Source organism: Enoplosus armatus, chromosome 15, assembly GCF_043641665.1.
Source record: "Enoplosus armatus isolate fEnoArm2 chromosome 15, fEnoArm2.hap1, whole genome shotgun sequence".
Classification (NCBI taxonomy): domain Eukaryota; kingdom Metazoa; phylum Chordata; class Actinopteri; order Centrarchiformes; family Enoplosidae; genus Enoplosus; species Enoplosus armatus.
This window is the reverse complement of record NC_092194.1, coordinates 7,851,949-7,873,613: the sequence shown is the minus strand read 5'-3', so window position 1 is coordinate 7,873,613 and position 21,665 is coordinate 7,851,949. Positions and strand designations below refer to the sequence as shown.

General features: G+C 40.1%; 1 protein-coding gene across 1 annotated transcript in view; it reads right to left on the bottom strand.

Annotated features, from left to right (window-relative positions):
* LOC139297435 (palmitoyltransferase ZDHHC14-like) overlaps nt 1–21,665 on the bottom strand; it is a 44,439-nt gene that overhangs the window by 14,880 nt on the left and 7,894 nt on the right. The window contains exons 3-4 of the mRNA XM_070920104.1: nt 13,794–13,954; nt 1,156–1,308 (exon numbers count right to left, since the gene is read on the bottom strand). Of these exons, the coding sequence (XP_070776205.1) occupies nt 1,156–1,308; nt 13,794–13,954 (314 nt within the window). The remainder of the gene's footprint in view (nt 1–1,155; nt 1,309–13,793; nt 13,955–21,665) is intronic.

Sequence of the window (21,665 nt, the reverse complement as noted above, 5' to 3'; positions counted from 1 at the left end):
GTGGCTCACAACTCACAACTATGATCTAAACATCGTTTTTAAATCTTATACCCAGGATTTGGATTTATAAGATCACGCTGCTCTGTCCCCATGTTTGGTCTGAAGAAGCCTTTAAAGCATCTCCTGTGATTGTGCTGGTTTAAATCTGTCACTCATTGACTTTGTCCTGTTTTTTGAGGCAGGGTATCTATTGTACTATATGAAGTTTTAATCAAAAAGAGAGTTTCATTTCGGTATTTAACAAACCTTTGTGAAAATGACTGCCCTCCCATATTTTTGTTCTGTCTTCCCTCCTGCCAACGTGCCTCTGCTGCATCTGATTACCACCTCCTAACCTCCTTCTCCTGTTTACTACTTCCTCATCTTTGTCTCCCAGGTTTTCAGTCAGCCCCACTTTTGACGAGGAAATAGACATTCAAAGAAGGAGTCGTCTCTGATGAGCAAGCAGCACAAAAACCCTGATGAGAAAGATACAGACACAGAGGTCTCTGTATCGCTTTCTCTATCTTTTAGTAATTGCCTAGCTGTGCTCTTCGCTTTGTCTCCAGAGACGGAGCATGTGGTTGTGAAGAGCAGCAAAACTCAACCATTATGCTGTCGTTTTCTTTCTGTTGTTTTCATTGTAACTACTCCCTCCGTCTCCTCTGTGTGGATGCAAACTCCTCTAAGCAGATGTACCGTGTATTCCCTGTGGATATGCATCATAAACTAAACATTTAGCTTGGCTGGTATTCTCACATACAGATGCAATTTTTGCACCAAAAAGAAAGAAAAAAAGAAAAAAGACTTGTCCGACTTATCTGAATTGTGTGTGCCAACGTGTGTTTATATATATATATATATGTGTGTGTAGGGGTGGTGAGGTAAACATGTCAGCATTTGTATCATCGGTTAGTTTGTTCTTAAAAGAAATAAGATAACAAATAAAGACTAGTGAAAGTGAAGCAGCAGTTTACCTGTTTTATACAAACAAACATGAAGTGGTTAAAGTTAAACAAGCCACAAACTGGTTAGAGGATGGTTTGGTGATGGTCTTGAATGTTTGTGTTATATTATACTAATGTCTCAAAATAAATGCAGTGAAAATGTTAATACTAACAGAAAATACCAGCCAAAAATACAAACCTGCATCCGAAGAATATCATTTTCACTCACCCACACAGTTGTCGCAGAGGCTGCAGTGGGAGGCACGTGGTGGTCTGAAGATCTTGCAGGTGAAGCAATACTTCAGCTTGACTGTCTGGCCGTTGATGACCACCTCCTTGGTCCTGGGAGGAGGCCTGTAGCCAGTACTGCCGTTAGCCACATCTTGGGAAAATCAAAGACAGAGAAAAGAGAAAAACAAGACAGATGCATAAGTGAAAAAAAACAAAAAACCCTTTCCATTGTACTGTGTTTTCTCTCAGTTTCACTCAGGCCCTAATGGACTCCCACATACAGAGCTATAGTGTGCTAATTATGAATACTCAGGTGGAACAAAAACACAACATCTTTAACAACTGGATAGGACAAACAGACAGAGTAAGATACAATAAAAGCCAGGAGGATAGCCTACAATACAACATCCAACATTTCTACCACACAAGGAAAATCTCATTGGTTATCAGGTAGAACAGAAAGTAAGTTACGATAAATGTAACCCCAAAAAATATAACAATCGATAGACAATTTCATGCTTGAATCATTTCTTTAGCACAATGAAATGTAAGTTGTAAAATCAACCACTTGAGACACTATAAGGGTTTAGATAACACACTTCTTTATTGGTAAGATGAGCCAGTAGTATCCGCTAGATTTTATTGTCTAGGAGCAATGTGTTCAGGTTGTCTGGTTTCATTTGTCTTGAGACTGATGAATCTCAACAAGGCTATAGTGAAGTGAAATCTTTACTGATCTGCAATTACCCTTATCTCTGATAAAAAGGTACATGTCATGATATCAGCAGCTTAAAAGGCTTAAACATGGACAACCCACACGGCTCATTATATTTAATTAGCCCCACCATTTTAGCTCTTTTGCATGAACGTGTGTCAAACTTGTCAACCAGAACCAACCTTTTGTGCTGCTGATAAAAACTTTACCACCTTGAAACTGGTGGTCCTGAATAACATGAAGTCAGCTGTTACAGTGACAGTAAATTGTAAGAACAGTCTGGAATTCAACATGCACTTAACACCACGATCCTCAGCCTATAACACACAAAAAGAAAATGGTGGCAAACGGCTCTGAATGGTTTTTGGTGGAGTAAGACAGCAGTGATGACAGGCTGAACGGTAAGGATGAGAGCAATGATAGTAATTTTCAGGCCATAAAAAGGTAGAGCATGTATCCCATTATTGCTCAGCTCGCTTTGAGCACTCTCACGCACCCTGAGAGTAGGAGATAGTGTGTGTAGGAAGATCATTTTAAGATAATTTACACAAAAGCCCATAGCATTGCTAGCAGAGTGGTATATGTGTGTGTTAGTGTGAGGGGGGGACTGAGAGGCTTGTGTGGGTGGTTGACATTTCTAAAGGAGAGCAGAGGAAATGCAGTCAGTGAGTTCTGTTCTATTGAATTCGTCTCTATTGTGATCAATGCCTACAGAGCGCTCTCCTCTCTCCTCCATACTCCCTCTGTTCCTCTGCCCTCTCAGCAGATGCCACTGAGGGAGACAACAAATGAGGGGAGCTACCACAGTTAAACAACCAGGAGAAGTCCCATTGTTTAGGTATTCATGGTGCAGAAACATATAATGTAACATTAGCTCCTGTCAGGTGAAATAAAGAGCTACGACAACAAACTGTAGGGTCCCCCTGAAGCATTAGAGGAAACCCCTTTGGAGAATATTCTGAGATCACTAAAATAATGCTGGCAGGTAGGTAAAGATACAAAATGACGCATTTACGTCATATAATAATGTAATTACAAACGGCTGTTTTACAGCTTTTAAAGTTTCTAAGTTGTAATAATGGGTTTTCCCATTTCCCCCCATTCTGCTGACATGGCAGCAATGCAGTAAAGGGCAACACTATCGGTTTAAGTGAAGGCAGATCATATTAACCAAATCATATAATCTCAGAGACTAGCAGACCAAAAGTACCTGTGTCCTAGCCAAACTACAAAGCCTCAACTCATTCTCTACAAAATTATTTTAATTTAAATAGTACAGAGAATCACTGGTGCTTCTCTTACTATAGAATAAAATAGACAACATGAAGTGAAAACAACAGCAGCAACACTTGTAACATATAATGTAATCCAATACAGTCAACACTGCAGTATATGGTACTACTTATTTATTGACCACCCTCAGGGGGACAAGAATATCAATAGTACGATATATATAATATGGATGTAATATTATTGTTAATTGCCAGATGGACAAGAACATGGAGTGGTTCTCGTCTCACATCAGGATTATTTACTTGTCAGTGCACTAATATTCTAGGTGTTTTGTGCTCACAGACATCAAACATAATGCATACATAAAGAAGTAGCAGCTTTTCTCCTTCATTCACGAATCAAACACCTCACCTTTTTTTACATTGATTAGTTTTCTTTTAAAAAAGCAGTCCATGTTTTCACGGGTTGAGATTTTTTTCCCAGCTAGTATAGATAGTGCTCTTCTACAGTCTCTACCTGTCCCAAAATAAATAGAAATGTATGAATAGAAAAGTGGCACGAAAGTTGCAAAAACAAGTCTACCTATAGACCAGCCTTATATACCTGACTCTAAATGCCAGGATTTCTGTACACCATCCTGTAAATCAACTGTGGTCACACCTTAAGTACGCTTCGACCAGCCCATCAACATTCACTACACTTGTTCACAGATGCCTGCAGTAAAGTAGTGGGTGAGCGGTGGTGTCAAAGTAGCTTTTCTGCTGAACAAAGCCATTTGTACACTGCTACCCTGGCAGCCAAAGCTTAGCCTTACATCAGTGTTGTCTAGTGGGAGATCCCTCAGAGAGATAGGCCCGGCCTAAGAGCTTGAAGCTAGAAAATAAGGCCAGGTAGACTGGGAAGTGATGTAACAGAACACACATACATACACACACACACACTCTGTACCCACTCACACCCTCATACACGGAGCTAAATGAGGGTTCAATGTCAGCCAAACTGTGCTAGGCGTTGCCTGGTGAGGTATAAAGGGAAGCTAATTGCTATCCTGCTGTGTATGTGGAGGAGAGAAAACTGGGGCCTTTACCTTCACAGATGGAGAAGTGTACAAGAATACAATGATGATGGCTAACATACAGAAGAACTGACCTCAACCTGCCTGCCAAAATGTCGGACCAAAACCAAGGAGACACAAGCTAATTGTGTTCAGTCAAGTAGCGATTTCAGCAGCTAACTAGATTAACTATTTTATTTCAAACATATAAAAGTGTGAATATAAGACTGTGATTCAGTTTGACAGCACAGACATGGCAGCATGGAGTTTCTGATGCTTAAACAGTGGGTTTTACAAACCATTTAAATGGAACTTATGCCTACGTGAAGTCTCTTGAAAAGCCACAAGTTGGAAAGTTGAAGGTGAATTGTTTGTGTTGTGTTGGATCTTTTGTAGGTACAGGCAGTAAGTGGAGCCTCATACAGCTCAAAAGGTGTGTGAGAAAAAGACATTACTTGGGTGGAAATGTTTTGCTATTCAAAGTCAGATAAGTAAAAAAAAAAAAAAATATATGACAAACATTTGCTACCAAAGTTTCACTTACACAGCAATGATAATTTATAATTGTCAGCGTGGTGGGGAAAAAAGTTGAGTGCCACTATTTTCTTTTTTTGAATGGGTTAAAGCAAACGCTGTTATTTCAGGTACAACCCAGGCAGTGCTGTATGCTGTATCAGCAGCTACTTCCAATCCATTTCACATGCAACTTCATATACAGTCCCTGCTGCCCGAGCAACCACCAGTCGGCTTGATTTCTTTATACCTGTACTAATAATCTTTCTCTGGTCTTGCTTAGTGTGGCTCTAAACCTATGAACCAGGGAGAGACTCCAAAATAGTAATATTTACTGTATGTAAGCCATGAAATAGGAAAACCTTTATACCACTCCATTTCTCGTTTATATTGATGTCACAATTTTTCAAAACAATGACTAAGTAAGGATTAGCTGAATAGCTAAGTCAAGGCTAATCACAGGCTTACCAACTAAATAAGCAGCTTTATGTGGTGAGTATTTAGTCTAACTGTAGAGCCTGACACTAGGTTGCCTAGAAAAACCATTGCTCCAAAACAGGTTATATCTCTTCACTGGCAAATCAATAGTGCCTGATTGAGAACAGGAGAGGAAAGGTGTGAGATATGCAGAGAGCTGCAGCCGCCATAAGAAATCTAGCGACTTGCAAAGATTGCAAGATGGTAGGCTGGTAGAGAAATGTGTGGGAGATGAGTGGTTACAGCTAAATACAAGTGTAGGAGAATTCTGTCACGTGTAGTAAATCAAATCAGTTCTAAAAATGAAAGCACATTGCTGTGGTTTGAGCAGGTTGACCTGGTTTTTGACTTCACCAAGTGAAAATTACATCATCACATTTGAGGAAGTTATTCTGGCGTTGAGTAACTTTCAACTAGAGCAGCTTAAGTGAATTTAACTTAGCAAAACACTCTGGAAATTCACTGAAGCGGAATTTCTTCTCTGACCTTGCTCTGAAGCAAGCCAAGAAAAGCAACACCTGACACAGAGTGAATCTTTTTCAAGTTAAGGCTATTCAAAAACTAACCGTGGAGCAGCATGGCACAGGAGAAAACTGAATGGGCTGAACCTATACTGCTATATTTTGTACGATGCAAAGCTTGTTGAATGCCATTTAAACAGTCTGATGTGTTGCTTAATTGTTACTGTTGAGTTAAATATCCCAAATTTCCAATCAATCAACTTGTTGATTGGTTGAAAATATGTGAAGCAGTAGGTCTGCTATAACTAGCAGCCACAGCTGACTTTGAGGCAAATAAAAAGCACCAAAAATATTACTGCATCACAGGGGGGAATAGTCCAAATGATGATCAGCAGGCAGCTGTGAGGAGGTTCTATACAAACAATCAAATGCAAAGCCAATCCTGACATAATTCACAAATGATGTGAAATAAATTTTGACATTTCTAATGTACAGATTTTATTCTGTGCTCCTTTGTTTAAAAAAATGAGCAGATGTGATTCTATGACATGAAAATGCTCAACATCTCTGAACTGTACTCTATCCACAACAAGGCAATCTTGGGCTAAACAACCTCTGCTTCACACTCAGTCACTCCAGGCTGAACTGACAAAGGCCTTGACCAAGACCATGAGGGATCAGTTCAGTAGTCTGGATACAGAAATGGGATATCTGTCTGAGTGAGGGGTGACAAGTGAAGGCATGGTCAGGTATTAGACAAGGCCAGAATATGGCAGCAGAGAGCAGAGAAGCACAACACAGCTGCTGCTTCACCCTGGACTTGAGATGATGAGAAGGGGGGACAAAGACAAAGACTGATAACTAGCGGACAATTACTACTAAAGGTATTATTGGTCATGTGGTAGTGCCTTTACTATTGGCTAATCTGATCCATGTATGACAGCATACACTGTTAGCTTTCCTGCCTATATATATTAAGAGCAACTGAAGTGATAGAAGAAGACGACAGTGGGCACAACAGATGGAACAAGAGAGACTGTATGATCAGCATATTGGGTCAATCCAGGCCAGTCTGATTACTCAACAAGTTATTTTTCATTGTCTGTTTTTGTCTTCTCTCATGTGCGCCAATAAAACAACTCTACAGTGACAGCTCTATTCCAGTTCATTCCTGTCCCCTGCAGCACCATCATCCACTGACTATCATTTCTTTATCTTTGTCTTTTTCATGTCCGTGTCACTGTCAGCCTGGGGACGAGACAACAATGAAGGAAGACTGAGAGGAAAGAATAGAAAGGAGAAGTTATTTTTCCTAAGGAATCTTAAAGAGTGTGAAATGACTCTTGACAGCACACATGATCAAAATGACATAGATGGTAGATTGAAGGAGAGGCTTTAAGTTGTAGATAAGTTAAATAACACTGTCCTGGATTTTGGGATGCTAAATAAAGAATGCTTCATTTCAGCAAGAAAATCAAAGATACAGTTTCCTTCTGGTGAACACACAGGCAACACCTGCCACTTTAATTGCCCATGGGGGATTACAAACAACTAAAAATACAGGGAGACACTGCTAGGTTACGTTTCTTCTGCATGTGTTCATCATTATTTAGCCGTCTACACTCCTTCTCATCCTCTCTGATACCTGCTTCCAAGCAGTTTCTCTCGTTTGTCTCTGTGTCACGTCTGTTAAACTGCCCCCTTTGTCAGTCATAGAGAGGACAGGCTGAGGTCCATATACAAGCAATCCACAAATGTAGAAGTTAAGATGTCAAGTGGCTTAGTAATATAGCCTCTTTCCACTGGACACACACCTATTACTTATTATTCAGCCAATAACAATGAAGTCGAACGACGAGTGGTTACACTGGGAGGGGAGAAGAGGGAGGAAGCGAGTTTCAGTACTAGCACAAATTATTATTGGACTGTCATTCAAAACAAGCTATTAATTAATTCTTTACTGCAACAGGACATACAGTATACTGCAGTGGCAAGGTCAAAGGGGGCTTTAACATCAGTTAGATGGTATTTGGACCACATCTTAGCGTCACGGGTGCATTCTAGCTGATTTATTTCACTTTTTAATTTTGTTGGAGGCCAACAGGAGGTCAGAATCAATACAGCCCTGTGAACTGCACCCTCTATGATGATTAATTTAAATTGGTGCCAGATTTTTGATGTTTCGTGGCATTTAACAGTGCAGTGGTCAGTATTTAAGGGACACAAATGCCAAGATTGAAATAAGTAGCCCCCCCCTTGTGATGTTCAAGACACAGATCATAATCAAAAGAGCTTCAGTTTATTCATGGTACAGTCTCACATTTCCCTTCAGCCAAAGCCAAGCCAACGCTAAAAGCAGACCTACAAGGTGCTAAAATCCAACAAGCATGTTTGCAGTGTCTTATCGGTACAGGGAGAGGAAGCTGCATCTTATGGGATTAAGCTAGCTCTCATCTTAGAGAATGGCTTGAGCTGGTCTCTCTCTGGTGATGGGCTGTGTATTTGAATTTGGCATCTCAATTAAGTTTCTGGCAAGGACATTGACAAAAGCAGTCCCAACAAAACATTTCAACAAAAATGATAAACACAACATAATTAAAACAGGGTGCAAGTTAGGTTAGTTAGTTTGATGATAAACAATATCTAAAGAAATATGTCAATAAAAATAAAAGCAATAAAATGTGATCACCAACAGAAAGAGAAATCTTATGTGATTATATTAGACGACACTCTGGTTAAAACCTAATATGTTTGGTTTGTAACTTTTAACTTTTAGCTGAGCCCATTGCCTCATTTTCTGCTAACTCTTGAAAAACTCTGCAACATGAATATTGTGATAAGTGCATGACCATGGTACCTCCACAATGCCTCTGTTGTTTGTTGGTTTCTTAGTCCACCATTATCTGAACAAGAGAGGCAATATATGAAATGAAACGACATCAGCATCTTATGATGCTTCCAGCAACAGACTTTACACTTCCACTCCATTTCAATGGCAAACACTTACAGAGGAGTATCATCATATCACCTAGTCAAGTATTTCCGATTGCATCAGAAACAGGGTGTCCAGCTTTTATCCCCTCAGCGAGGCTCAAGCTTCGTTCAAGCAGCATACCAACAATTTTCAGTTTGACATTATGTACTTTGGAAGAGCGAAAAGAGTAAAAGTCAAAAACAAATAAAACGGTGGGTCCTATCCCCAAGCCAAAAACTACTTCATTAATCCAACATTTTAAGTACAAGGTCTTCGTCAGGTCTGTGAAGTGAATCATACTTCTACATTGCCACACATACTACATGGAAATATTGTTTACTGAGCATGCATGAACTTCTATTGAGATATACCCACGTGGGGAACATACACACAGATGCATGTACAAAAAAAGAAAGAAAGAAAAAATTATGCACCTCAGAGCACTGAAGTCCCCACCTTCAAAAACACCCATATTGACTGCTCCTGCAGTCATGAAAAGCCTAAATGTCATTGCATCCTTTACTGATGTGCCCATCTCTCCTCCAGCAGCACGAGCTATAAGCCCTCCAAAATCTATTTCCTCTGCTGGCCTTGAGTCTGGCTGGCAGCTTTGGAAAAAACAGCGTGGCTGCCCTGACATTCACCAGCTAGCTTGGACCATATTAGGTGGAAGGAAGGAAACGGGCAGCTCTGACCATCTCTCACTCTGATTAATGCTTCAGAGACTCTTTTGGATTTGGCATGTGGTAGCTGAACTGATGCCAGCCTGTCTAGTCCTGACATATTGGGCAGGCAGGCAGACATGCATAGACATCAAAGACAGCACACTGAAGATAAATCAACTCTTGTCTCCATTTCAAGAAGGGATATACAACAAGCTGTGCTATCTTTCCTGACACCACACTCTCACCCCGACCCTTTATAGGTGTACACAGCATTTCTGATGCACTGTAGAGTTTCATATGTATATTCTGTTTGAGGTGGGCTATACTTCCGGCCACGCACTCTAACCTCCTTTTCACACACTAAAGGCTAGAGCATTTGGCAGACAGCAAAGATATCTGCTCACAATGATGGCAGTGGAAGCCTAGCTATCAGTTTTCCTTCCTAAAGTACAGGGAGCATGAGAGACCTTGATGTCTCGTATCGTACAGACATTAGCTCCTCTGTTGTTTAGTCAACAGATCAATAGGAGTGGTATCGAACTTGAGCCTTGTAGCACTTTGACTTCAAAACATCATCATCATCTATTTATGAGGCTGCTGGTGAATTACAACTTCTTGGGTGACTGGCAGCTAGAGTATTTGAGGGATTTTTGTTCTAATTAAGACTGCTACATGCACACATCTGCACAAGATGGATGCAAAATATAACTGAGAGAGTAATAAATAGGTTGTTTGTCATTTGCAACACTCAATAAATGTTATTTGAGGATTTAGTATGGAACATTTTATGAGATAAATGTATGACAGTGAACAAGTGCTGTGAAGTACATCAAAATGCAAATCGAAAAAGCAGCAACTGAGCATATGGGAAACAAAGCCTGAAGTGGTAAAGAGCCATTACATTATGGACAGCACTGACATGTGAAAAAGTTACCCATGCTCCCTAAGCTTGTCAGCTGCTTTCTTATTATCAGCGTCTGCAGTTACATAAGGACATATTGGTTAAAAAAAGAAGCGGTGAATAAAAAAGGATGAGAGCCGTCTCAGTCAGACGAGAAAGAAAATGCTAGGAATGAGTCCTGTTGTAAGTAAGAGAGGAGGACGCTAGGAAGAGAACTGAGGAGCACTTACATACAAAAATAAAAGTGTTAATGTGGGCAGTGAAAGCAGATATTATGAACTATTTTGCAACTCCAGCATGTATTTTAATCACTGATTCAAGACAAATGGGCAATGAGAAAATACAAATAGTGAGAAAAGAGTGATGAAGAGAGAGACAAAGAAAGAGACAGGCATAAGTGTTTTCTCCTTGAAGACATTGTGAGGCTGGTTGGTGTTGGGGCTTGGGATGGGGTTTGGATGATCAGGCTAAGAGCTAACAGATGTGCTACAAATGTCTTGCATGTCAAGCTGCCACGCCATGGAAAGAACCAAACAGCACAGCACAGCACAGGTCTGGACAAAGTAACCAGAGAAAGGAGGAGGAGGATGAAGGTTGTTTGAATAGAAAGAGCAATGGGAAGTTTAAGGAGAGACATTACACTACTAAGACTGATAGAGATGGACAGAAAGTAAGAAAGACAAAATAAGCAACTCTATGAATAAAATGCATATTAACAAAGCTACATTTTCACTAGCTGTGGGAAAAGGCAGTGACCTTTGCCCCACAGTAGCTTAAACCTAATATTCTTAGCTGAAGGATACAAACCACCTGAAGTATTTATGTGTGTGCGTTTGTGTGTGTGTTTAAAATGCTCATGCTACTACAAGCCAGGTTCTTTCGAATGGAAGATAATGGGACCCACAATGGCACCTACAGTAAAGCAGTCTATTAGTCTACTGGCAGCCATGGGATTGGATGTTTCAGGGAAAGACTACAGAGACCTGAGGGCATCGCAACTACAACCTATTCTACAATCAAAACAAGCTTAATCTAATTAATCTCAACATGCACCTAAACATTTTCTTGGAAGTGAAAAAATTAAGGTGAACACTCCCAAAATGTGGCGATGCAAAGTGGATCAAAGGAGTTGCAATCCAAAACTTGGTGGATGATTACAAGAGTCAGTTTGGCTAATTGTTTTAATGTTAACCTTAATTTTAAACTTCTAAATGGTTTAGAGTTCTCTGTACTTGTTTAACAAGTGTTGTTTTTAATCTGTGTGAATGCACATATTAGTGTATGTGCATCCTGTTAACCCTCAGCTCAGCAATTAAGCTGGCGAGAATGACAGCAAAGCTACAAAAATAAGAACCATTTTGTTAAAACGAAACAAACAAAAAAACAACAGAATTTTCCTTTAGGAAATGTCTAATCCTTTCTATCATTTCACCACCTGTGCACACACAGATTCAGCTACAGGCAACCAACAACAGCATGACAACAATAATTTCTCTGTGAACAAGACATTCCAGTTTAGAAACAGCCAATTGCTACGCTTGGAAATGTACAGCACAAAAGCCACTGGGGATGAAATGATGGTAGAAGGGGGGGTAGTGCGGAATTTGGGTCAACATTGTTCATATTTTCAGCCTTTAATTTGTTTATCCTCTGAAAAAAAATGCTTGCCAATATAGCATGGTACTTTTGCACCGTGCTGTTTCAGCCCACTGCTCCAAGCTCTCTGTACTTTACCTTCTCTCCAAAAGCTTTTAAGTGTCCTAATGAGATTAATTAAGCCAGTCCAGAGTTTGTTTAATGAGGCCCCAGTGGCTTGAAGCACGGAAAGGACCATCGCTGGGAAATAGAAGCTTTACATCCAAATAAAAAGGACCAAAACTTTAAAGGGTGTGTTAAAAAGAGGGTTTAAAAAGTTAAACCTCTGAGTAAAGTGTTGATAATCCATTTAGCTACAGGGTAGCAGGACACTTTTGGAGACTGGAAATGATGTCAGTTTAGTTACTCGCCAGTAAGTTGCAGGACTGAATTGCCAGTGTAAATCCTGTCTAAAGTACCCGAGGTCTCCATGCCTCCTCTGAAAGAGGCGTCCTGTAGCTGACTACACTCTGACCAAGAGTTGGACGATATGACGTATACCGTGCAACGTATACCATGACATATAGAGTTTTGGCAATATTGTTTCCACCATGTCTCTGCTATATATTCAGGGCAGGCTAACAAAACAGGGATGTATTCTCGCATGATCTCCACCACATTCTCATGTGATGTGAGAGCGACAGTTGGTGGAGGTGATGCACCTCTAACCTGGTTTGCTAACTGCTGCAGAAGAAGAGAGTGACAAGAACACATGGAGGAGGAAAATACGGTATTATTTAAAGCCATTTCTTAATTAATTTTACAGAACAATTACTGTGTCATGATATGTTACTGTGATATAAAATTGCATAATACCGTGATAGAAGATTTTGGCCATATCGCTCACCCTTATTCTGACCAAACTTTTAGCATCATGGCTGATGGTTGCATCTGTGTAGTGTATTTTTTACTTTCACATTGCTTTTGAAGATCTGTTTTGATTAATTAAGCTACTACTTCAATAGCTGTCTAAATTAAAAAACAAAAACAAATTTTGAATACTTTTGAACCTACCATTAACTGTAACCTTCATCCATTATCCAGGAGATAATATAGAGTAAATTTTAGAGAAAAGGAAGCCTTGAATGGCTATTTCTCAACTTCTCATTCATCAATTTTTGGCTTGCCAGGCAGTTACTATTTATGAAATCACATTGGTAAGAAAACTGCAGCAACATCTGAACAGGGGCTGCATCCAGACACTGCGTTTGATTCAAAATGAATCCTTGATTTCTCTACTTGTGATGTAATGAACTGTAAACACTGTGAATCCAGAATCCACATCACAACCTGTAGTCTCAGCTGTTTCTGACTCATGGCGAGCTATTGTCAGTGCTGTGATGCTGGTAATTCAGTTACACTATATCAAGTGGTTCCTAATGCACAAACAGTTTTACCTTTCACATCGCAAATTAGATTCAGAAGTTATCCAGATGAAATTTATGAGTCAGGTAATACATCAGAGGGGGGCCCTTGGAGAAGTTGGAGTGAAATAAACAGATCAAAGGCCATTTGGTCAACACAGCACTAATACTTCACCTTAGCCAAAATGCAGAGTGCCATTAGCGTCAGTGAAAGCTTGATCTCTATTTCTCTGGCGACACAGACAAACTCCAGACACATCAGCCAGATACTTTGGCACTCTGTATTGGAGATTGTAAAGGCACTCACCAGCTCCCCTGGTCCTATACCATGCACAGAGGCTTACCCAGAGAAAAATACAGTATCTAAGATACAGGTAACCGTAAGCTCAGACAGAGAGGAACAGAAAGGGATGGAGGATTATAACAAGTGATACAAAAAGATGCCTCTTTGACAACAAAATAAAGGAACTGAATATGATTTAATGATGGGAGAAATGGAGGTGATCAGAAAATATATCCAGAGACACAATGAGAAAAAAAGACAGGGGGAACACAAAAATGCAAAATAAAAACAAAAAAGTTCAATAACGGGTTTTCATATCCTTATTTTATATCCAAAGTAATTGATTTGAGTGTAGCCGTACCTATTTGCCTCTCCAGGTCAGCTGCCTCATCTGGGGTGGCCCTGGGCAGCACACCTGGGTCACTGAAGCTGGTTCTCAGGAGTGTCCCCAGTACAAATAGAAACAGCACACCTCCTATGACTGGGATAACTGGGGTCAACTGCAGTGCCAGGAACGGACAACTGATAGGAGAGGAAGAGATGGAGAAAAAAAGATAAATACGCAACAAACAAACAAGAAACACGTGGTTCTGTCTGACTGAGCAGTAAAAACCTGAAAGAGTCTTGGGGATTACTGGACAAACATCAGCTGATGGCCCGAGGGGCAGGTGTCTGTCTGCTTAAACACATACCGCCCATTAAAGCACAACAAAAAGCCTGTGCACATCACTGGATACCAGTTGAGACAAGCAATGAGGTTCAGGAAGTAGTAATACCTGCGAGTCGACTTTCTTAATGACCAGCAAGTGGATATAACCCCGTAACAGACAAACAGGGACAAACATAAGGGTGTTATATGTTGTAATGAGACAATTTAGAATAATCCCATTAAATGTCCAACTGTGCAGGTGGTTATTACAGTAATCACATTTAGTCCCACTGGGTGGGGCACAGGCTGTCACATCCCATTTCACGTGTTAGTCTCTGGTCTATTGGATTGGGTTTGGGGGTCAGCAAGGAGGTGCCATTCCAGACAAGGGAAACTAAATGAACATGTGGTAACCATATGTTTTGAGGGATGCTGTTGAGGAATGCAAAACAGTACTGCGAGTTGAGCCATGGTTAACAACAATATCAGCGTTTATATAATCCTCTCATTAGAATACATTTTAAAGCAAATGTTAAAGAAAATATCTGAATTCTTTACATTGGACCATCCCCAAAATGGCTCCTATGAGTGCATGTACAGGTGATTAGTCGTTGTATGCACTGCATTACTGACTCTTACAGGGGAAGCACCATTTGTTGTGAGAGGATAAATTACATTGAATGAACTAAAAGGTGCAGAGGTGGAGCTGGCTGGGAGGATAGGTATTACCACCATTCACACAAGTGCGCTAGAGTGCACTCCCTTATTGACTGTTATTTTAAAATGCAGAAAAACAATGACTATAGATCGTAAACTAACTGAGGATACTTAAAGTGACACTGATGGCTATAATAAGGAGACAGTGGTCAAACATTGTGGTTACACTGTTCCACCACATTGTTTTTCAACTGCATTTTTGCTACATATGCAACCAAATTGCTACATGATTTAAAGAAATGTGAAACCATACAGTCTGTCTTTAACCTTCTTTCATGGACTGTATATCACTATCACACTATCTCATTAGCTTTCAGATGGCAACACCTTGGGAGGGCGGTTACATCCGCTGATCTATGCCAACACCAGTTATTCTGATTAACCAAGCCAAACTATATTTAGGCCTGCCGTGTTGGGTTCCAATAATGATAGCGGGTGGGAGCATTTACTTTGCTGATCTGTGCTAATTGGGGTTTGAGCATCATCTGCACACACTCCCTGCTTTCACCTGAATGCCCTTCAGCCAGGGGGAAAAGGTCAGTCAACATATGACACCCTGGCAAAGAAAACAAAAACTTACAAAAGTGCTCTTTTGAAGTTTTTGAAGTGGTTGGCTTTATGCCATATTCCCAGGTGCTTTAAAGACACACAATGTTTAAGCTGAGACAAACACACCATCCACAACTCATTACCCCATCTGAGTGGACATTGGCCAGTCCTGCTGTTCCTCTACATCTGGAGTGGGACCGAACTAAGCAAAAAAACACTGGGTTGTCTGGGACATCAGCAGGGGGCTGCAGGCAGGACAGTGCAGCACAAACATTTCTCCAGTTAAAAACTTGCCTGGGGTTCCCAAGGTCATTGTACTGGACACTGACTGTGTCAACGAACAATATACACACTTGCCATTTTACAGCCCTCAGTGCTTTGTGATTCTTCCCCAGCCTCAGTCTTGCTGGGGAAAGAAGGATCATCCAGCACTGATCACAGACCTGTCCTGAGATTGTAATCTAATACGGGGCATATTCCCATCTCTGGCTGAGGCAGTGCTGCAGACCATCTTTCTGCTTATAATCTTCCAAATCTGGCTGTCATTGTTTAAATAAAAAGCAGCTTTGTTGATCCTGCTTATCAAAATACTTTGACTGCAAACATTGGTCATGTACCAGCACGTGTCTGCTGGGATGATATTTGTCTCCAAATTCATACCACACAGACATGATTATACAACAAAGTATTGGCCTATATTACCTCATATTACAGAAATGTTTTGGTAATGACGGTTATATAAACAAGAAAAAAATAGGCTTTAGGGGTCTTCAACAGATGTGTTCCATACCTTTTCGGTTCATATAACTTTAGCCACTTCAAATAGATCTATAGCTGTCAATATTGTCTCGTAAAGTGCAACAGGTACCACTGGGATATACCTTGCAAAGAGTAAAAACAAAATGAAGCAAATTGTACCTTCTGGCTCTACTGCCAAAGGAGGAACAAGAAGGACAAGAAGTTTGCTTCAACTGCCAGAGAGGAAACAAATAACAAAAGAATGCCAGCAGATTTCTGACCAGTGAGTCAGTGCTGAGAGGACAATTCCTTAAAAAATGCTTTAAAAAAAGGGGATGACTACTCCAGTCATGCAGGGAGAGAGCTCAGTTCTTTGTTTCCTGTCTGGAGGGTAAGTGCATGAAAAATGTAACATCATCATCACATGGCAAACACAACCCTCCCTGCTGCTAGCTATTAGTTAAACACAAATATCCACATTAAAGCCTGTAGGATTTCCCTCAGTTTTCAGACAAATCATTGTGATTTTTTTTTAGAGCAAAGTTCCTGCTGGCCAAAATATCTGGAAGTTTCCTCTTTGTATCGACACAAGGGAAATCTCAGAGCTGAAAGGACCAGAGTTGTTGTATTTAACAAAAATAATTTATGTAGAGCTGACAGCTGAGTAAACTGATTCATTTTACAAATTCATGAAATGTTCTTAATAATTAATAATACAAATAAAATGGCATAAAGGGAAACTTTGGTGGAGCTTTCATAAAATGAGAAACAGCAGAGAGTATGGGTAAAAAATGTTTTGTATTTCAAAAACAAGTGATGGTAAAACAATACAATGAAACTTGGCTGCCACAAGTCAGGCCCCCCCCCAAAAAAATTGCAGACTGTTGGGAAAAGACGTGCCCTTCTAACTGTTCCTAACAACCACTATGTACAAGTCTGCAGATTAACACTATGGAGGTTTTTGCTGCAGCTTGTTGCTGTTTGTCTGCATCTGCCCAATCTGTCCTCGATTTTGTTTGGCCACACATCACATAATGAATCCACCAATTAGAGGTGCTAATGGGAAATCACTACAGGTGTAAAAAGCTTGGCAGACCTTGACTGAGGGCGCTACATCTGTAACAATTAAACCGAAGCCAAGATCTGAATGGTTTTGAAGTAATCAATGAGAAAGTCAAGTTCCCCACTGACATGTCAAATATTTGCAAAGGTCATTTAGGGCTACAAATCCACCAAATTGTGTGAACGCAGAGCATGTTCTCTCTTTCTGTAAGGAAAGCTAGAACATGCATTATACATAAAACATTATTATATTTCAAACCCTGTAATCTGGTAAGTGCTGATGGAAGATGACTGAGAGACCAGCACAAACTGCTGCCTCTGTCCTGAAACTGTGTCTCAATGTGTTGGACATCAGAAACATAATGAAAAGGCAGTCATGTGTGATAGAAAGTGACAGGTCGGTAGAAATGGACAGAGATTAAACACTGAGGCCATTAGAGAGGGAAGATAGATGCGACATCGAACCTGCCTCTCCTATAGACATGGATCAATAGAGATCCGTGGACGAGCTGCAGGTAGGCAACATCTTGCCTGGTTTAAGATCCCCCTGAAGACAATGTCCTGGAAATCAATGTTTCAGTCACTGAACGGATAAGCGGTGAAGACAATGAGCAATTTCAGCGACAGTCTTTCCTTTTCAGGGCTGTAAATGGAGGATACTGACAAGGAACTGGATGTTTCCAATGTTACATCTTAATTCCCATTTTAGTTTGATACCAAATCTTACATTTAACTGGGACTTTGGGGCTTTGTTGCCATGGAGACGGACAGTATCCAATGTCAGACATGGTAAATTTCGAAAGGGAATGTGGTTACCCTGGAAACAGCCACATGAGTGAGCTGAAGCCTTGAAGGAAGAAAAAACAAAACAAACAGACATTCAACAGGATGGAGACAGCATGATGACATTCATTACAATCATTATAAATGTCTCAACAAACCATTTGGTCGATCAGGACGAATGGATTGTTGGATTTGATCCAGAAATAGTGCCAAGATGGGCGTTGCCACAGGGCCACAGAAGAAATCTAAGTTGAGGACTAAGGTGGGGGGGATGTCTTTCTATGTCCTATTGGGTCTTGGCATAGTTTTACATTTTCTTAGTTTTCAGTTTTCAATCTCCAGGACAGTGAATATATACACTGAGACATGGGACTGGAAGTACTCTACTCTCAACACATATACCAAGTCTAAACACACTTACTGTAAATGGCAAAAATAAGTAAGGGTCAACCCTGCTTATCTGGCCTTCAGTCCTGCTCATTCATCTCAGAGGAAAGAAGCCTAAAACAACCAATCTCTGTAAGTCAAATATAAGCTATGGATGACTGTAGAGACTAGGGCTAATACTCAATAAAGTACCACAACAGAAATTTAGGCTCTTCAGACACAGTACTCTAAGCAGCCACCGTACAGATTACAACACAGAAAACTCTAGGAAGGCAGATCTATCATTTGTTACCGTGGGATAATCTAAAGCAAAGTTGACCAAACATTCAGAATAGAAAATATCAAAAATAAACTTATCTTGGAATGATAGGAACTCTTGTCCAACTCATTGGAATCCCTGGAGGCTAACAAAAATAGCCTTGTTGGTCAATCAAAGCAATCAAAGCTAAGAGTATTACAGCTGGTTTGGAACAAGACATTGACTGTAAAGCCAAGGTCTGAGATGACTGCTCTTTAACAGCTTGTACTGATAATTACTCACTAAAAGGTACTTATTTATAAAACTGTACAGCGTGACTGTCAAAGTCTGCGTGAATTATTGACTGCTGAAGGCAGGGCAATAAAACTATGATAGCTAATTCCTAGGGCAAACACCATAATGATGTATGGTTAACGCATCTGCAAGAGATATTAGTGCATGTCACTGTAGAGCAGTAATGCACAATGAGTAATGACTTTAATCAGAGGATGGTTACAAGCATTCAGATAGCAATAAGCAGCAGCATGACACATCTCGTTGACATGAGGAAAACCTAATGTTTGCTTTGTATTTAAATAAGGAATGCTCATTGCTTCACTCCACTGGAGGGATGTCGCTATTGGAGCACAGAAACAAAATGGAAGCTAAACATCCCAACTTGTACTGTACTGACACACTTGAGCCTGATGCACAGAAAAGTTAGTATATCAGATTATAATACACTACTGGTTTAGGTTTTCACTCCCATGGCCACATCAAAGCATTTGAGGGACCATGGTTGGCACACCCTCCGTCTCCTCACCTAGAACTAATCTGCTTAAACAGCGACCTTAAATTGTCTTTTGTAGGGTAATCTCAAAGGGGATAACAATTTATAGGTACCCTGTGGTGTTTTCATTTAATATTTATTCCCCCTTTCATTAATAAATTACCTTGTTTTACAGGTATATTATGTACAAAAAAGATTTAGTAATGAAAACTTGAGGACATTATCCCCATTTTGATAAAGTGCATTTGCTTTTAAGTCTTAAACTGGCCTTTGCAGCAACTGCCTGTTGAAAAAAGGTCATCAGGTCTTCTGGCCTTTCTCAGGTCAGCCTTCGAAGGACACATGTACACTCTAAACATCAGTATTTATCTTTTCCCTTGCTCCCTTTTTAGAAACTTTAGAAATGCATTACTATGAAATTTCCTCAACTTCTTAGTTTGTTGGTTTCCTTTTGGTTAAGAAGGAACCACAATTTGAGGTCTCAACGACTAACCTCAGTTTCTGTGTCAGCCACTACTACGCCTCAGCAGTGTTTCCTGAAATGTGTCAGCTGTGTGTGAGTAATGCTAATGACCCTGTATTCTTCAGAGTCATATACACTGGCACTTTATCAATCTGGACAGGTGTCTGGGATCGATTTTAGCTTTTACTGTCCTAAACCTTTTTACTGTCTCACTCACATGAACAAGAGTTCATGTTCCATGTCGCCATTTGTTTGATGTGGCTAAGCTTTGACCAAATCTACCAAATAAAGAGACAAAGGTTAGGCCTAATAGCTAATTTAAACCAAGATACGTAATGTTTGAAAATTAAGAAAAAAGTAACCCAACTCAAAACTTAACGAGTTAATCCATGAACAATCCAATAAAGACAATATATGAACTTTGTTCTCGTTGCCTACAAAAAACAGACAAACAAAACACCTAAAGCTTAACTATTTTAGTAAACTTAAAGGGCAAGTACACGAAGACAGTTAGATATGCTAATTTAAAATTAAGGGTGCATACCTCTCAGCCAAAGCCAATTTAAACATTAAGCTTCACTCTGAGCAGGAAGCATTGCAATTCTCAAATAGGAAATGGAGGAGGCATGGTAAAAGTCAACCAATGTTTAGTATGAGAGCAACCACAAAAAAACAATCTGCATGAGCGTCAGATCTCTTGCTTATTTAGACATCTCACTAAACAAGCACAGGGAAGGAAATGAGTCCTGTCAAAATACTATTTGATTTTAATACAAATATCAGCCAAAATATCACGTTTTCTACTCTAAAAAATGCCAAAAAAGGCAGAAAACGATGGACATTTTAATTACACAAATATGTCCCAAAGCAAATATGATTCATGACACAACTTTCTATCTGTTCTCATACGCTTACCAGCAAGTATCATGGCAACCAGACCAAAGAATATAATTTGAAATGAACATAGAATCGACTAGTGCTGTCACCCTGGTAAATTCTGGTATTATAGTTCAGCCTTTTCAGCAAATGTCCTCTGTGCAATAGTGAGACATGTTCATTATTTCCACAGAATACCAAAGGTAATCCTTCTACCTCAATAGAGCCTCCCGAGGTTTTCTACTCATTTGCCTCAAAAAGGGTGCGCTAATCTCAACAATAATCCAATCCAGATTACCGTTATCACATTTCCCACTAAATCCTCTTATGATGCCAACCAGTTTTTCAAAACTCAGCTGGGAGTTAGGCTTGGGGGACTTTCATCTCCGCTTGATGTATCCATGTGAAGCTCGCTTCATTCAGCGCTGTTCACTGGGTGTCCTTTCAGTGTCACCTGAGATAAACTGCACCCCCGTTTACTTTGTTCTTCAGTCACACAGCTTTGAAGGCAATCGATATCCTGTGATCTGCAAAAAAAGCCTGTCAAACATAGATCATCCATCCTCCAACACACAGATTCTGGACCTGCAGTTCTCCTCTGCACTTGATTGAGAAGAGATGTAGTTTACCCAGAGATACTACTCAACAGTGATGCAGCACCAAATACATTTTTAATATGTTTAAAATATGCTCAATGTCGTGTTAAAAATACATTTAAAGCACTTGGCGTTGTGGCCTCTCACTCTTAAGTCTCATTACTCATCTGGGCTACATAGATACAAGGCTTTGTCAGCTTTGCCTTTATTACATTTTGATTGCTTTTGATGGCAGGCAAGGGCAGAACATGAACCTCCTCTTAGCTGTAGGCCAAGTCATTTGTCAATGAAACAACTGAACATGACATGCTTTTGCAAATGGTTCCATTTTTTGCCCAGACTACTTCATGGAACCACGATTTCCTGCCACCTTTCAGACAGATGT